The sequence below is a fragment of the Suncus etruscus genome, chromosome 18, assembly GCF_024139225.1.
Source record: "Suncus etruscus isolate mSunEtr1 chromosome 18, mSunEtr1.pri.cur, whole genome shotgun sequence".
Taxonomy (NCBI): Eukaryota; Metazoa; Chordata; class Mammalia; order Eulipotyphla; family Soricidae; genus Suncus; species Suncus etruscus.
In genome coordinates, this window is record NC_064865.1 from 13,808,540 (window position 1) to 13,823,685 (window position 15,146).

Genomic DNA, 15,146 nt, shown 5'->3' on the forward strand with positions numbered 1-15,146 from the left:
GAGCAGCCAGCAAGGGTTAGGAATGATTTCTAGAGGAGGGAGATTTGGGACATCGGTGATGGGAATGTTGCACTGGTGAAGGGGGGTGTTCTTTACAAAACTGAAATCCAGCTACAATCATATTTGTAATCAAGATGGTTTAAATAAAGATAATAATAAAAAATACGATTATGTGTAAAAAAAAAAAAGAAGAAACCTCTCTTACCCTCTTCGATATACTCTTGCTCAGGATGGTACACCCAAAGAAACACTATATTTTCCAAAGCCTCAAAGAATTGATAACGTTAAAAGAGGGAATGACACTGGTGTATGCCTGAATCATGAGATTACCCAGCAAGGAAATTAGCTCAAAGAACTGGAACACATTTTACATGCAAAAACCTTAAGTCCTTGCACAGCCCTGTATGATCTCCTGAGCACTGTTAGGAGTAATCTCCAAGCAATGAGCCTGAGAACTGCCAAGTGTGTCTCAGACATATCCCTTCCTGAAACAAAAAATACTGCTCTAGTTTTCTGAAACTCTAATCCTTACATTTTTAGTACATAAATGCTGGGTTTAAACTGTAATGCAGACCACCAAAATCCCCTATCAACTAGTTTATTATGATGCCACCAATCTGTCCTGTTTCTATCATAGTGTTATAATCAAAGATAAGTTCCTTCCTTTTCAAATGCCAGGTACTTTTGGAAAAACACCATCTTCCCACTTCCTAATGAGGAAAATAGAAATCCTGCCTCGAGTATAGGTGGGGGGTGGATGGGGAGGAGGGAGATTTGGGATATCGGTGATGGGAATATTGCACTGGTGATGGGGGGTGTTCTTTACATGACTGAAACCCAACTGCAATCTTATCTGTAATCAAGGTAATTGGACCCGGACACTCCCATTAGACATGTCCCCTATAATGGACAATATACCACCACAGAAACATGCATCAAAAAAAACAAGATCAACAATGGACTTGGTAATAAAGGAACTCTCACTGCTAGTTGGTGTGCAGATGGTCCAGTTATTTTAGAAAATATTGACATTCCACACACATTAAAATAAAATAGACGTTGAGCTTCTGCATGACCCAGCAATCTACTCCTGAGAATATACACTAGGTACTTTAAAAGATAATTCAGAAATGACACCTGCACTTCTATGTTTTGTTTTGTTTTGTTTTTGTGCCATATCTGGCTTTGCTCAAGGGTTACTCTTGGCTCTGCACTCAGAAGTTGCTTCGGGCAGGCTTGGGGGACCATATGAGATGCCAGGCATTGAACCTGGATTGGCTGCGTGCAAGGCAAAAGCCCTACCCATTGTGCTATCGCTCTGCCCCTGAATTTCCATGTTCACTGCAACAATATTCATAATAGTCAAAAGCTGTAAACAGCCCAAGTGCTTGCTACTAGAGTGGATATAGAAACTATGGCACATCTACACAAAAGAGTGTTATTTATCGATTAGGAAAAATGAAGTCATAAACTTTGCTTATACATGGATTGATATGCAGAGTATCATGTTGAGTAAAATGAGTCAGAGTTAGAGGGACAGAAAAAATGTTTCACTCATTTTGAGGATATAAAAAAATACAAAACAGAGTAGGTAATAATACCCAAAGACCATTAAAAACAGGAGGATTGGTTCACAATAGGAAACTTGCACAATTATGTGCAGTTATAACAGAGGAGAAATCACTATAACAATAATAGCAGGAAACGTTCACTCTGGACAGAATTGTGTGCTAAAAGAAGATAAAGATAAAGCATAATACCCTTTCAGAAATAGTATTGCAAACCACAATGCTTCAAATGACTAGAAAAGTTGAAGTCAGAAAGGAAGACTAGAAATGTGTCTGCCTTTGAGGCAATCTGTGGGGGGTGGTGATTAGGGAAACTGGGAATATTGGTGGTAGGGTACGTGCATGGGTGAAGGGATGAGTGTTGCAACATATTATAACTGATACTCAATTAAATAGCTTTGTAATTATATATCATGGTCATTCAATTTTTTAAATAATTTTAAATCACAATTTAGAACAAGATGTGGATACTTCATAGACTAATATTGTATGATTCATGTAAGATAACATTGCCTATGCTAAGGTATCTACAGGAAACTGAATGATGGAAAAGAGAACTTATTCCTTTGTCTTGGTATATTTGAAAAGTTTTCAAGAATGCTTGATGTTTATAGTATGCAATGGTTTTCTTAGAAGGAAAGTAATAAAAAGCTTATCAGGGAGAGAATGAAGACATGGGAATGATAGTACATATCAAAGAAAACTAACTTGCCTCCTGTCACATGGTCAAGCTGTTTCTGGAGACCAATTTTTTTGATGTGTAAAATTCTCTTCCGTTGTAATGTGCCTTAGAAGACTGAATCTTCCAAACAGTACTCAGGAAGCTCTGGAAGGCCAGTCCCTACAATTTCGACTAGTAGGACCACTGATTCAATACCAGGGCCCATTAACACAGGTGGTACTTGGGCTCTGTGATATTAGAAGGCCACTAGGTCATCCCAGCAATGCTTGAGGATCATGCGGTACTAGGAATCAAACTTGAGGCCTTGCAAAACATTGTACATTGAGCTATCTCCTCAGTCCAGAGCTTTACAATAAGATTTATTATGATGAAATATTTTATGATTCATGCTCCTTTAATGCAATTTTTTCTCTGCTCTTTCCCAGTATTCCAAGATGTACATGTTATGATATTTGTGGGGTTTGGCTTCCTCATGACCTTTCTGAAGAAATATGGTTTCAGCAGTGTGGGCATCAACCTACTTATTGCTTCTCTGGGTCTCCAGTGGGGTACACTTGTACAAGGGCTCTTGCACACCCATGGAAATAAAATTCATGTTGGAATCAAGAGGTGAGCATCCCACGTTTTTTTAACTATTGTGCTTTTAGTCGTTTTTCTTCTAAGTAACTTGTCAGTCAACACCTCTACAATCTATCAAATTCTCTTCCTTAGCAAAAGAAGAATGTTGTGATCTAGGAATTCAAATAAATACTTTATTCTGATAAGTAGTTTTATTCACTGATGTCTCTATGCTCTCTGCTTCACTAATAGTGTATAAGAAGTTCCCTTTAATAAAAAAAATTTAATCCTTCATCTTATTAATAGGGGATGGTGGAGGGAATCTTCATTAATTATTTTTCTAAATTACTTTTGAAACTTAACACATTATATTATGAAACTGCAAACACCACTGAAGTTAATTCATCATGCCAACAAACAAAAAATGTCTTAAATTAGACCAAGAATATGTGTTTTAAAAATAAAAAATAGTGCATCCTGAAATTTATAGTGAGGAAACTGGGGAGATATGGGCCAGTACCAGAGGTCTCTGAACAGTGACTCAAAAGAACGGTATATGGTGGGTAGAAGAAACTTTGTGTAGTAAAGTATAAGAGTAACAAAGGAGACCTTGTGAAAATATTTCATGAAGTATTAGAAAAAGAATCCTTGCACTCTCTATAAAGTGTTGCCCTAGTTCATTTCCACATAAATAAAACTTTATTTCAGTGTTCTCTTGCTCTTCAACATAGTTTTTTCTTTTCCCTTTAGCATGATAAATGCAGACTTCAGCACAGCCACAGTTCTAATTTCCTTTGGAGCTGTACTGGGAAAAATAAGCCCAATCCAAATGTTGATCATGGCTATTATAGAAATTACGGTCTTTGCTGGCAATGAGCATCTGGTTGTTGAGATATTTGAGGTAAGTGAAGATTTAGAGATAGTATGATGTGTAAGGCTTAAGTCCAACCTGAGTTTGATCCTAGGATCCCAGATAGTCACCTGAGCACTGCCAAAAGTGATTAATGAGTACAAGGCCAGGAATAACTCCTGAGCATCACCAGGTGTGGCTCCCCACAAAAAATAAAGCAAAAATAATTTTGAGCTACCAGTAGGATTTATACTTACTTATACTCATACATTAGTTCTGGCCCAAACACAAATTGAATAACTACTCTAAATAGAGACAACTTTAGAAGAAAGCATTAGCATAGTAAACAGTAATCATAGTCATCATTTGAGTCTGTTTTTTAAACAATGAATTACCCAAATATTAGCTCACTTTATCATCCATCACAACCGTTAAATTAGGTATAATCTTTAATCTATCCATTAACAATAAAATTTATATTAAGTTACTTGCCTGAGTATCAAGCCACATTTTTCTAACTCCACAACTCTTTTGAAGACATCAAATTTCCTATCAATGATTAGTTTCTATTTCTAATTCCTCATATTAGGTTAATCTTCCTTTTGAAGACATTCATTATAGTCTCGGTTAAATATTTTTCTATATGAAATTTTTTCTCATTGATTTCCTCAAGGATATCAAAATGAATATTTTAAGTTACTTTTGAACATGTTATTAATCAATCTGTATCTTGAAAGCAAATATTTTTGCAACTTTCTAAGCATCATGCGTTAGTAAGTTAGTTACAAATAGTATATTTAAGGTTTATGTCTTCATAGAACTTCCTATTCAGTAGGAGAGGTTGACATCAAACAAATAATTTACATTCACTCACCCTATTATGAACACACACAAATATTACAATCAATTGAATTCTACAAGAAGTAAGTAGAGAGTGTAGCCTCCAAGACTAAATTATGGACTCAAGGACAAATTCTTTGAGGAAAAGAGCAATATGTCAGCTCAACAAATACATATGAATTTCAATCAAATAGAAAAAATAGAAAACTTAATTTTAATTTATTCAAATTCCTGAAGTTGTTTAACTGTCCTACTTTCTCAGTATAGACCAATGCCTCGAGTTTGGCTCTTAAATTTTTCTTCTAAATATACAAAACACAGATAACGCGAACAAATATTTACTGCCCTCCAGGAAAAACTACAATATGTGTCTTCAAATAAATCTCAGACCTCAGCTAGTTTGCTCATCACAGAGCAGAGTGAAAATATACTAACTCAATGTGAGCTTTCAAAGTTTTCGAGTTGAATTAAATGTGCTTTAACTACTATTTTAAGTGAATGCAAAAAATATTTGTTTTTTTTTCATCATTTTTGTATCGTGTGTACCATATTTTCCTAACCTGAAGAAGTAACATAAAATATATTAATTATTCACCAAAGACCTGAAATTTCACAAACGTGGCCTTATCTAAGTCTCAATATAACTATGTTAGCCAGGCACTGTATGTTCGCACTTAACAAAACTTGAAATTAAGACAAGTATAATAATCCATCCAAATCCACACCACAGTAAAATATTTTATTTAAGATTAAAGACCAGTTTAAGCATTCTGAAACCTATTATTTTCATTTTACTGTTTAATTTTAGCCTTCTTTATACATATTATTTTTCTTCCTCTTAATATTTTATATTGTTCAGCCAGTAAAGTATCCTTTCATTGACTTTGCTCCTGTACTGAGACTTATCTTTATCTCTACTTACATTAATTATTTATATCTTAGGCATCTGATGTTGGAGCATCAATGACCATCCATGCTTTTGGAGCTTACTTTGGCTTGGCAGTAGCAGGAGTCTTATATCGACCTGGCCTGAGAAGGGGACATGACAATGAGGAGTCTGTATACCATTCAGACTTGTTTGCAATGATTGGTGAGTAGAGATGAACTCCCTAATTCTGTGCTATGAAGCAAAGTAATGTTGACTCCAATGCAGGTACGAATATAGTCAAAGAAGAACATGCGCCAGGGTTGGAGAGGTATTATGAGAGTAAGCCCTTGCCTTGTACTCAACTGACCCTTATTTGATTCCCAATATCACCATGTGGCACCCAATCACAATTCAAAGTGATCACCAAGCACAAAGCCACGAGTATATCTTTAAAAGAGCAAGGTGCAACCCAACTCTCTCTCTCAAAAGTAGAAATATGTTCTGACATCTCTTTTGTTGATGCTGACTTAGTGCTTATTTTTTCCCTAACTCTGAGACAACTAAATCTGAAAGTAGAGAAAGTATCAGTGTTTAAGACACACAGTTTCTCCTAAGCTATCTTCCATACTCTGAACAAGTAGTTCTCAAAATTATTTGACCTACCTACCACATTTCCAGGGGAAGAAAAAAAAAACACTGTAAATCTAGAACAATGTAAATCATTTTCCAAATTCACCCAAAGATACTATTTTTTGGTTCTTCAAAAATTTTAATCGGTATGTATTTATATTTTATTTTCTATGAGCATAAATTCATGTTTTACTATTAGGATTTGATTTAGTACCTTCTTTTTCTATTCTTTTTATTCTTTAAGGTTTCCATCATATACCATCTTTTGTCTTCTTGACTAAAATGTATTTTTCTTTTTATAACATAACTTATTACAAAGATTAATAATAATTTCTTTTTTGGATCAACTTAAATTTCATCTATTTCCTCATAGATCTTTTATAAATATCTTTATTTAAACATCTTGACTACAAATATAATTGCAGTTGGGTTTCAGTCATGTAAAGAACACCCCACTTAGTCAATGTCTCTCTTCCCAAATTATCCCACCCTCACATCATTCCAGCATTACCTCAATCTCCCAAATACAGAAGGTGGTATCACGCACTAAAAATCACTGTATTGACATTCCTCTTTGTGGTTCACTGCAGGAACTCTTTTCCTGTGGATGTTTTGGCCAAGTTTCAATTCAGCTATTGCTGACCCTGGAGAAAAACAGTACAAAGCCATAATAAATACCTACTTCTCTCTTGCTGCCTGTGTGCTAGCAGCTTATGCATTCTCTAGCCTTGTGGAGCACCGAGGCAAGCTGGATATGGTAAGTGTCATTTAAAGCCGATGAAAATTTCTCCAAATAACACAAATAGTTGCTGTTTAAAAGATGGTTCTTTTCGTGAAATTGCTGAGCTGCCACAACCTATTATATCACTGCCAATCATAAAGAATATTCTGAATATTAAGATATGATTTCAAAGACAGATACTTTTGTTGAGGCTTATTTATTTAATAGAGTAGATGTCACCTTCTTAAAAACTCTTCCTTAGAATGAGAACTTGCTAAGAGTAGTAAAAGAGTCTGGAAGCAAATGGTTCTATTTTTCTTTTTTTTTTTTTTTTTTTTTTTTTGGTTTTTGGACCACACCCTGTGACGCTCAGGGGTTACTCCTGGCTATGCGCTCAGAAGTTGCTCCTGGCTTCTTGGGGGACCATATGGGACGCCGGGGGATCGAACCGCGGTCCGTCCTAGGCTAGCGCAGGCAAGGCAGGCACCTTACCTCCAGCGCCACCGCCCGGCCCCATCAAATGGTTCTGTTTTTCAAAGTGCAAATATTTCTCTCAAGGAAGCAACAATGCAGTGTGATATAGGAACCAGAAAAGTTTCTGGAAAGAAATGGGGAATTAGTTGGCTGAAATGCTGGTGAAATCCAAATAAGTTATTTAAGAGTATTCTCTTCATTAGCAATTTATAATGTCAATTTCTAAGATTTATGAACTAAAATGTTATCACTGGTGGCCCTGGGTAAGGCATAGATGGGAACTCTCATCAACATTTTTAAAAGCTTCATTCACCTAAGTCTAAAATTATCTTGAAAGAAAATATTTTTTCAAATTTGACAAATATTCAGGAATATGGTTCAATGATAGAGCACACATGTTGTGTATATAAGACTATGAGATTGCGTTCACATTTCTGATTACAATCCTCAGCTCAAGCAGGTGTGAATTCAAGCACCACAACAAAGGCTATTACAAATTACAACAGCAAAAATCTTTAGTTGGTCATGTGAATTTCTTGCCTAGGTATTACAGATAAAGTGAAGGAAGAACCCGATATCTTCTTACCTAATTTAAGGAAGAAAATGTACAATATAGCTTCATTTTAGTATAACTGTGCTAAACACATAAAACTGAACATAACACATAAGATAAGCATCTGTTATAAACTCTCTGGAAATTATTTCCTGATACATAAGAGAAATCAATTCAGAAACCTCTTTTCACAATACTGATTGTTGGGGTAAAAAAACATAGAACAGCAGGTAAGGTCTTGCACACAGCTGACCAGAATTTGATTAGAAATTCCATATGGTCCCAAGCTGCCAGTAATGATTCCAAAGTGCAGCAGGTGAAGTAGCATCCCTCATGTGGCTCCAAACAAGCAAACCAAAAACAAACAAACAAAAAGTACTAATTGTTGTCCTCCTGGCGCAAAACAGTCATTTAAAGTTTAATTTTAATGAAATTAAACTTAATTTAAATTAATTAAACTTTAATTCAGCCTTACTGAACTTGGAGATATTTATGATGGCTCTATTAATAAAATTCTGAGGAATTGTAGTAAATAGTAATTGACTACTCATTCTTCATTTCTTAAATGTCTCCAACACAGCAACATCTCTAAAGCTTATCTTTAGAAAGTATCATGTCCATTTCAACCTCTCATTATCCCCTCTTTGAATAGTGGAATGATGCAGATTTTACAAAACATTTAAAATATATAGGCCCCTTGCAGCTTTTTATTAAACACAAACACATTTTTAAATGACATCAATGAGCAAAACACTGCTCTTAGTCTTCCATGAAGTTATTTTCAGATTTCTTCTTATTCCTCCCCTCAATGAACACTACCAATTGAGGACAATCCACTCACTCAGGCACTATCACTATCCAGTCAATCTAGATATCAAACATCAACTTCCTTCAATTTACAGGAGAGGCCTTCTATTTTGTGAGCAGTCTTTGTATACTAGTGACCATTTTCTTTGGAACTTTAGAGATTTCGCATTTTAATGTTGTCCCATCTGTTTCTATTTGCTTACACTTGCTTGGTCAGTGATGTTTCATCCTTGAAGTTGTGTTTAGCTTAAATATCATGGAGTATTCTGCATATGTTTTCCTCTGTGTGCCTTATGGTTTCAGGTCTGATTTCAAGGTTTTATTCCATTTTTATTTGACTTTTGTGCATGGCTTTAGAGAGAGGTCTATGTTCACTTTTACATGTTCCGTGCCAGTTTTAACTATACCACTTACTGAAGATACTTTCTTTGCTCTGCTTCAAATTTTTTGCCCCTTTCTCAAAGATTAATTGTTCATATACCTGAGGGTCAGTCTCAGGATATTCATGTCTTTTACATTGATCTAAGAAACTCTCTTTATTCCAATACCGTGCTGTTTTACTGCTTTATTGTACAGTTTGAAGTTGTGTAAAATGATAATTTCCATCTTCTTTTTCCCAGCCATTTTTATCTATTTGTGGAGGTTTATTGTTCCATGTAAATTTAATAATTGTTTGATCTATTTTTAATGTCCTGGGTATCCTTCTAGGGATTGCATTAAAAATATACAATGCTTTGAAAGTATGCCATTTTAATGGTATTACCTCCCAATCCATGAGTAGTGTATATATTTCCATTTCCTTGTGTCTTCTTTTATTCCTTGAAGCAATGCTTTGTAGTTTGCTTTGCAAAGGTCTTTTACCTCTTTACTTAACTTGATTCCAAGGTACTTGATTTTCTGAAGCATAATTGTGAATGGGATTGCTTTTAAATATCTCTCTTCCCTTTCATTATTTGTACATAAATACATAGATTTTTTGAGTATTAATTTTGAGTTTGCCACATTACTATACAAATCTATTGTTTCTGGAAGAACTGGGTACTGAAAGGAGATAAAGTGATATGCCTGTTACCCTTCCAGTAATAGTATTTCAACCTACATTTTCTCGAAGAATAAAAAGAAAAAAGAGGAAAACCATAGCTACCACAGAAAAACAGGTTTGAGGGCAGGGGAGAGGACTAGAGGTACACTGGTTACATTGTTAGCAGGAAATGTGCTTTGGTGAAGGGTGTTGTAAACTGTATGACTGAAGTTTAATCATGAAGAACTTTGTAACTACATATCTCATTGTGATTGAATTGAAGTAATCATTTATAAATAAATATATATATATTATTTTATTTATTTTTAAAAGAATATTTTAAATTTAAAGAAAAAAGAAAAGAAAGTTTTTTTTTTTATCACAAAGAATTCTCTTTTTGTAAAGAATCAGTAGCCCTTGATCCAGAAGACTAATATGCCACACTGGTCAGGGACTTTAACTTTACTAAAAGTCAACCCAGGTTCAATATCCAGCACTCCATACAATTCCTCTCTGTCTCACCAGGAGTAATCTCTGAACTCAGAGCCAGGAGCAAGCCTTCAACATTTATAGATGTGGTCCAAAAAGCAATATATATAAAATATTATATATAATAATTATATAATATATAGTCAGTTGCTCTTTGAAAGGGGATTATGCTAAATCAGAGGTCCCCAAACTTAAATGATCTCATGGCCCCTTTTCAGAAAGAAACAAAATTGCCCAGTACCAGCCTAGAAAATTATCTTTATTAAGTGTAGCATTAAATAATTAACGATGGAGCTGGATGGAAGTGGATGCCATCCCAGGCCACGTGGCTCCGCAACCCCCATTTAGCTGGCGGGTCCCAGGCCCAGGTGAAGGGCGGAATCAAGACTCACAGGCGGAATCAAGACTCACAGGAAGCATCAGCTTTATTCATCCCTATTCACCCCATGTGTGTGGCCTATCTCATAACCTTTCAAGTATTCAGCCATTCTTAGCTACCCTGCATCTTAACTCCTTTCAGCCATCTTCCTTTGACCTCCACCCTGGTCAAAGACCACAAGAGGCAAAGACCTAAAAGCCACAGAGTCCAGCAGGGCAGAGACCCCCTAATCCCCTCGCTCAAAGGTTTATCTACCTTTTCCAAGACCCCTCCCAGGAATGGGCCGGGTCTTGCAGGTAAGGTCACACCTAATATTCAGTTCCCAAGACCCCTCCCAGAAATGGGCGGGTCTCAGATAGGTATGCCTACAATTAAGTAGATAAACAAAGTTCTTACCCTATTGTACCTAAGGCTACTACAACTTTCGTGAATCTTTTAAGTATCTTCTAATAACACTCACTTTGTGAAAAACTGTTGAAAGATTCATTGAACTCTAGAGTCCTTCAACCCTTTTGAGCCCTGTCTGACTAAATTCATCCCTTTTTGTTTCCCACACAGGTTCATATTCAAAATGCGACCCTAGCTGGAGGAGTTGCTGTGGGCACGTGTGCAGACATGGATATCAACCCTTATGGTTCCATGATCATTGGGAGTATTGCAGGAATGGTCTCCGTCTTGGGATTCAAGTTCCTGACTGTAAGTGTACCAGATAATCTAGATCAGAATTGAGCCTGCAGTCACACCTTCTTGCATTTCACCAGCAAAAAAAATAAAATGGCTAGAAAATATCCTTCATTAGAATTTGTCCTGTTGAAGTGACATTTGGCATTTACCCAATTACCACTTGCCTCACTAGTCTGAACTATTTTTTGTAGCAGGAAAAAATTCCTCATTATTGATAACTTCGTTGAGTTGAATCTTAAGTATTTGTGTTTCTTTTATCTGACTTTTTTGCTGTTACCATTTGTTCTGTATTTTGGGGGACATTATGGCTTTTATAGAAAAATTTTAGGCTATCATCAATAAATACATCAGTATAGGATATGAATTTATTCTTCTTTAAATTCATCTACTAAAGACAAAAATCATTTGCCATCTGTGTATTCAGATTCTTTCATCTTTGTGGATTTTAAATCTGTACAATAGATAAAAAAAATTCTTCCTGCTTAGTCATTTACCTAAGTTACAGAGTTGTGTATATTCAACAAAATAATAAAACATTTTATAATTTTAGCCATTTTTTGCTACTACACTGAGGATCCAAGATACATGTGGAGTCCATAACCTACATGGCTTACCGGGTCTGATAGGTGGTCTTGCAGGCATCGTGGCTGTAGCTATGGGAGCATCTGACACGTGAGTAAAGAGGTTGTTTTACCTTCCCTCCACCCCTGAGCTGCCACTCCAGGTCCTATTGACTCAGAAATCTTCTAGTGAATAAGTTTTCTCTTTATCAGGACTGACCACCATTTATAAGTATTGTCCTTGTTAGAGCTCAAGAGCTACAAAAGAGAGAATAGAGTGGCTTTGGAAAATGGAATGGGGGGTAATGTTATTAGTGTTTTGTTTAATTAGAAATAATAATTCAAAATTTTCTGGCATAAGCAATTGTCTCCTAATAACATGATTCAGTAATCATGATAGTCACTTTTATTATTTTTTGCCTGGATGCACTAATATGGACAAAGAGTTGAGAAGTAATTCTCTCTCTACCTGCACAAAGGAAAATGAATTACATAATGTGGAGACTATTTGAATCTGTGAAATCAAACTGACATTTGTCCTCAACTTTGCTATTTACTAGCTATGTGGCTTTTTTAAAATAATAATTTCTTTATTAAAGCACTATAGTTACAGAAATGTTCGTAGTTTGGTTTCAGTCATTGAAAGTAATTTCCCACTGTAAATTTCCTGCCACCAAAGTTCCATATTTCCCTCCTTCCCACAACCCCTGCCTGTCTTCAGAACAGGCATTCCACTTATTTCTCTTCTATCATTGATGGAGTACTTATCAGTGCAACTGCACTCCTCATTCTTTCTGGTAAGCTTCATATCATGGGCTGATCCTTCCATCTCTCATTTCTATTGTCTCTGGAAACATTACCATACTGTCTTTTTCTTTTCCTATATCCAACAGATAAGTGAGACTATTCTATATCTACCCCTCTTCCTCTAACTCATTTCAATCAGCATAATAGTCTATATGTCCATTCATGTATAGGTATAATAGTCATCACGTTCTCTCATGTATCTGACTTCATTTTTTCTAACAGCTGCATAGTATTCCATTGTGTAGATGTACCATTGTTTCTGTTGTCAGGCACCTGGGTTGCTTCCAGGTTCTGGTGATTGTAAGCAGTGTTGCAATGAACATAGGAGTGCAGGGGACATTTTTACATTGTGTTTTTGTATTCCCAGGGCATATTCCTAGGAGCGGTATTGCTGGATTATATGGGAATTTAATTTACAGTTTTTTGAGGTATATCTATATTTTCAGAAAGGCTAGACTAGATGACATTTCCACTAGCAGTGAATGAGAGTTCCTTTCTCCTCACACCCATGCAAGCATTGGTTGTTTTGTTCTTTGTGATGTGTGCCAGTCTTTCTGTGGCATTAGATGACTTTTGAAAATTAATCAAGCTTTGTGGTTCTCAATATTTTTCTTTCTTTTGTGTTTTATTTTATTTATTTCCTTTTTGTTCTTTCCATTTTTTTCTATTCTCTTCTTTTCCTTTCTTTTCATTTTTTGTAAAAGTAAAGAATTATACTATTTATTATCTGAAATCATTTTAGCTCTAACACACCTAGATTTCTTCTAAAATAAATAATAAGATCAGTTAAATTATAAGAGAAAATATCTGTCAATGAAATCTAGGAGAATGAAAGTGATGCAGTCACCCATCTGTTGCCACTTATAGACAACACAATTAGAATTTGATAGAAATGTCATTCATGCCAAACAGTAAGGAAGATCATAGAATTCAGATTATAGAAAAAGTAAATAGGAGGTGCCAAAATTTTTCCATTTTTGACTTTTGCCCACACCTGACTTCTGAGAGGGCTACTATGGGCTCTGAGCTCAGGGATCACTCTTGAGAGAAATGAGGTACCAGATGTGGTGCTGGAGATTGAGCACAGGATGACAGCATGCAAGGCAAGTGCTCTACCCACTGCACTTTTTCTCTGTCCCCATAATTCTCAGTATTTAAATCTATTAAAAGTATGAAGAGTTATGAGTGTTTTTACAGTGTTTCAAGGTGACCACTGGCCAGAATAAAATAATTTGGAAAAAAAACACCCTAAATTTCAGCAGATTTAACCTTGCTAATATCAAGGTTCAAATAGTAATAAATATTATTTTTTGGTTTTTCGGGCCACACCTTTTTGATGCTCAGGGGTTACTCCTGGCTAAGCACTCAGGAATTGCCCCTGGCTTGGGGGGGACCATATGGGACACCAGGGGATCAAACCGCAGTCCTTGGGGGGACCATATGGGATGGGGGGATCAAACCGCAGTCCTTGGGGGGACCATATGGGACGTGGGAGGGATCAAACCGCTGTCCTTCTTTGGCTAGCGCTTGCAAGGCAGACACCTTACCTCTAGCGCCACCTCACCGGCCCCAGTAATAAATATTTTTAAAAGTTATAAACAGGGGCTGGAGAGACAGCACATTGGTAGGGTGTTTGCCTTGCAAGCAATAAACTCAGGGCAGAACCTGCCTGAACAATTTCTGAGTGCAGAGTCAGGAGTAGTAATCCCTGAGAGCAGTCATATGTGACCCTCCCCCCAAAAATTCTGTAATTGATGCAGTTTTTGTGGGGTTTTTAACTCTCTACTCAGATTTGGATAACAAGCCCTGAATATCTATATTTTCTTTTATTTTTCTCAATTTTTCTAGAACCTGACAAAATATAAACACCAGACACTAAAAATATTTAAAACAAATCTAGACTTTAATGTAAATCAAGACTCATGATAAAATTCTCCGTCAATGAGCTAAACTCCTATGTAATAACTGTCTTCACATTTTACAAACATTCTGTAGAAGTGGCTTAGGGTTACGAATAGAGGAGTTCTTGAGCATCATGTCTAGTCTAGCTTCATAGATGTAGTAATACAAGTCAATCTGGCTCTGAAAAACTAGATCTCACTGGGTGGCCACATTGGGGGTAGATTTCTGATTAGATAGTCCAGTCCTTCTATATGCAGGTCTAGCAAGACTCAATTTATGCTGAGGGAACTGGCAGGGGCATGCCCATTGCAGGCCCATTCACATGAGTCATACTTTTTACACATGAGATAAGATACCTGTACAAGAACCAAAACTGTTTGCATGTGTTCATGTGTTCGGAAGTCTTACAGACAGGTGTACTTGAGTCATAGTTCTCACATATGAGATAAAATACCTTGTACAATAGTCAAAATTGTTTATATGTGTTCATTCAGAATGATAGAATCAGTTTTATTGGTAAACATAGGACAAGGGGAAATTAATATTTAAAACGACATTTGCAAATTATAGGAGTCTAACTTAACTAAGACTATTAATTTTGTTTTACCTAATGTTTTTTGAGCTTATTTTATCATAGAATGATTTTTATTAAAAGTACATTTTTTAAATTTTGGGCCACACCCGGTGACGCTCAGGTGTTATTCCAGGTTATATGCTCAGAAATCACTCCTGGGACACCAGGAATCAAACTGA

General features: G+C 36.0%; 1 protein-coding gene across 1 annotated transcript in view; it reads left to right on the top strand.

The window, feature by feature from the left end:
* RHAG (Rh associated glycoprotein) overlaps positions 1–15,146 on the top strand; it is a 41,911-nt gene that overhangs the window by 22,314 nt on the left and 4,451 nt on the right. The window contains exons 2-7 of the mRNA XM_049765227.1: positions 2,676–2,859; positions 3,559–3,709; positions 5,441–5,588; positions 6,587–6,753; positions 10,999–11,136; positions 11,675–11,796. Of these exons, the coding sequence (XP_049621184.1) occupies positions 2,676–2,859; positions 3,559–3,709; positions 5,441–5,588; positions 6,587–6,753; positions 10,999–11,136; positions 11,675–11,796 (910 nt within the window). The remainder of the gene's footprint in view (positions 1–2,675; positions 2,860–3,558; positions 3,710–5,440; positions 5,589–6,586; positions 6,754–10,998; positions 11,137–11,674; positions 11,797–15,146) is intronic.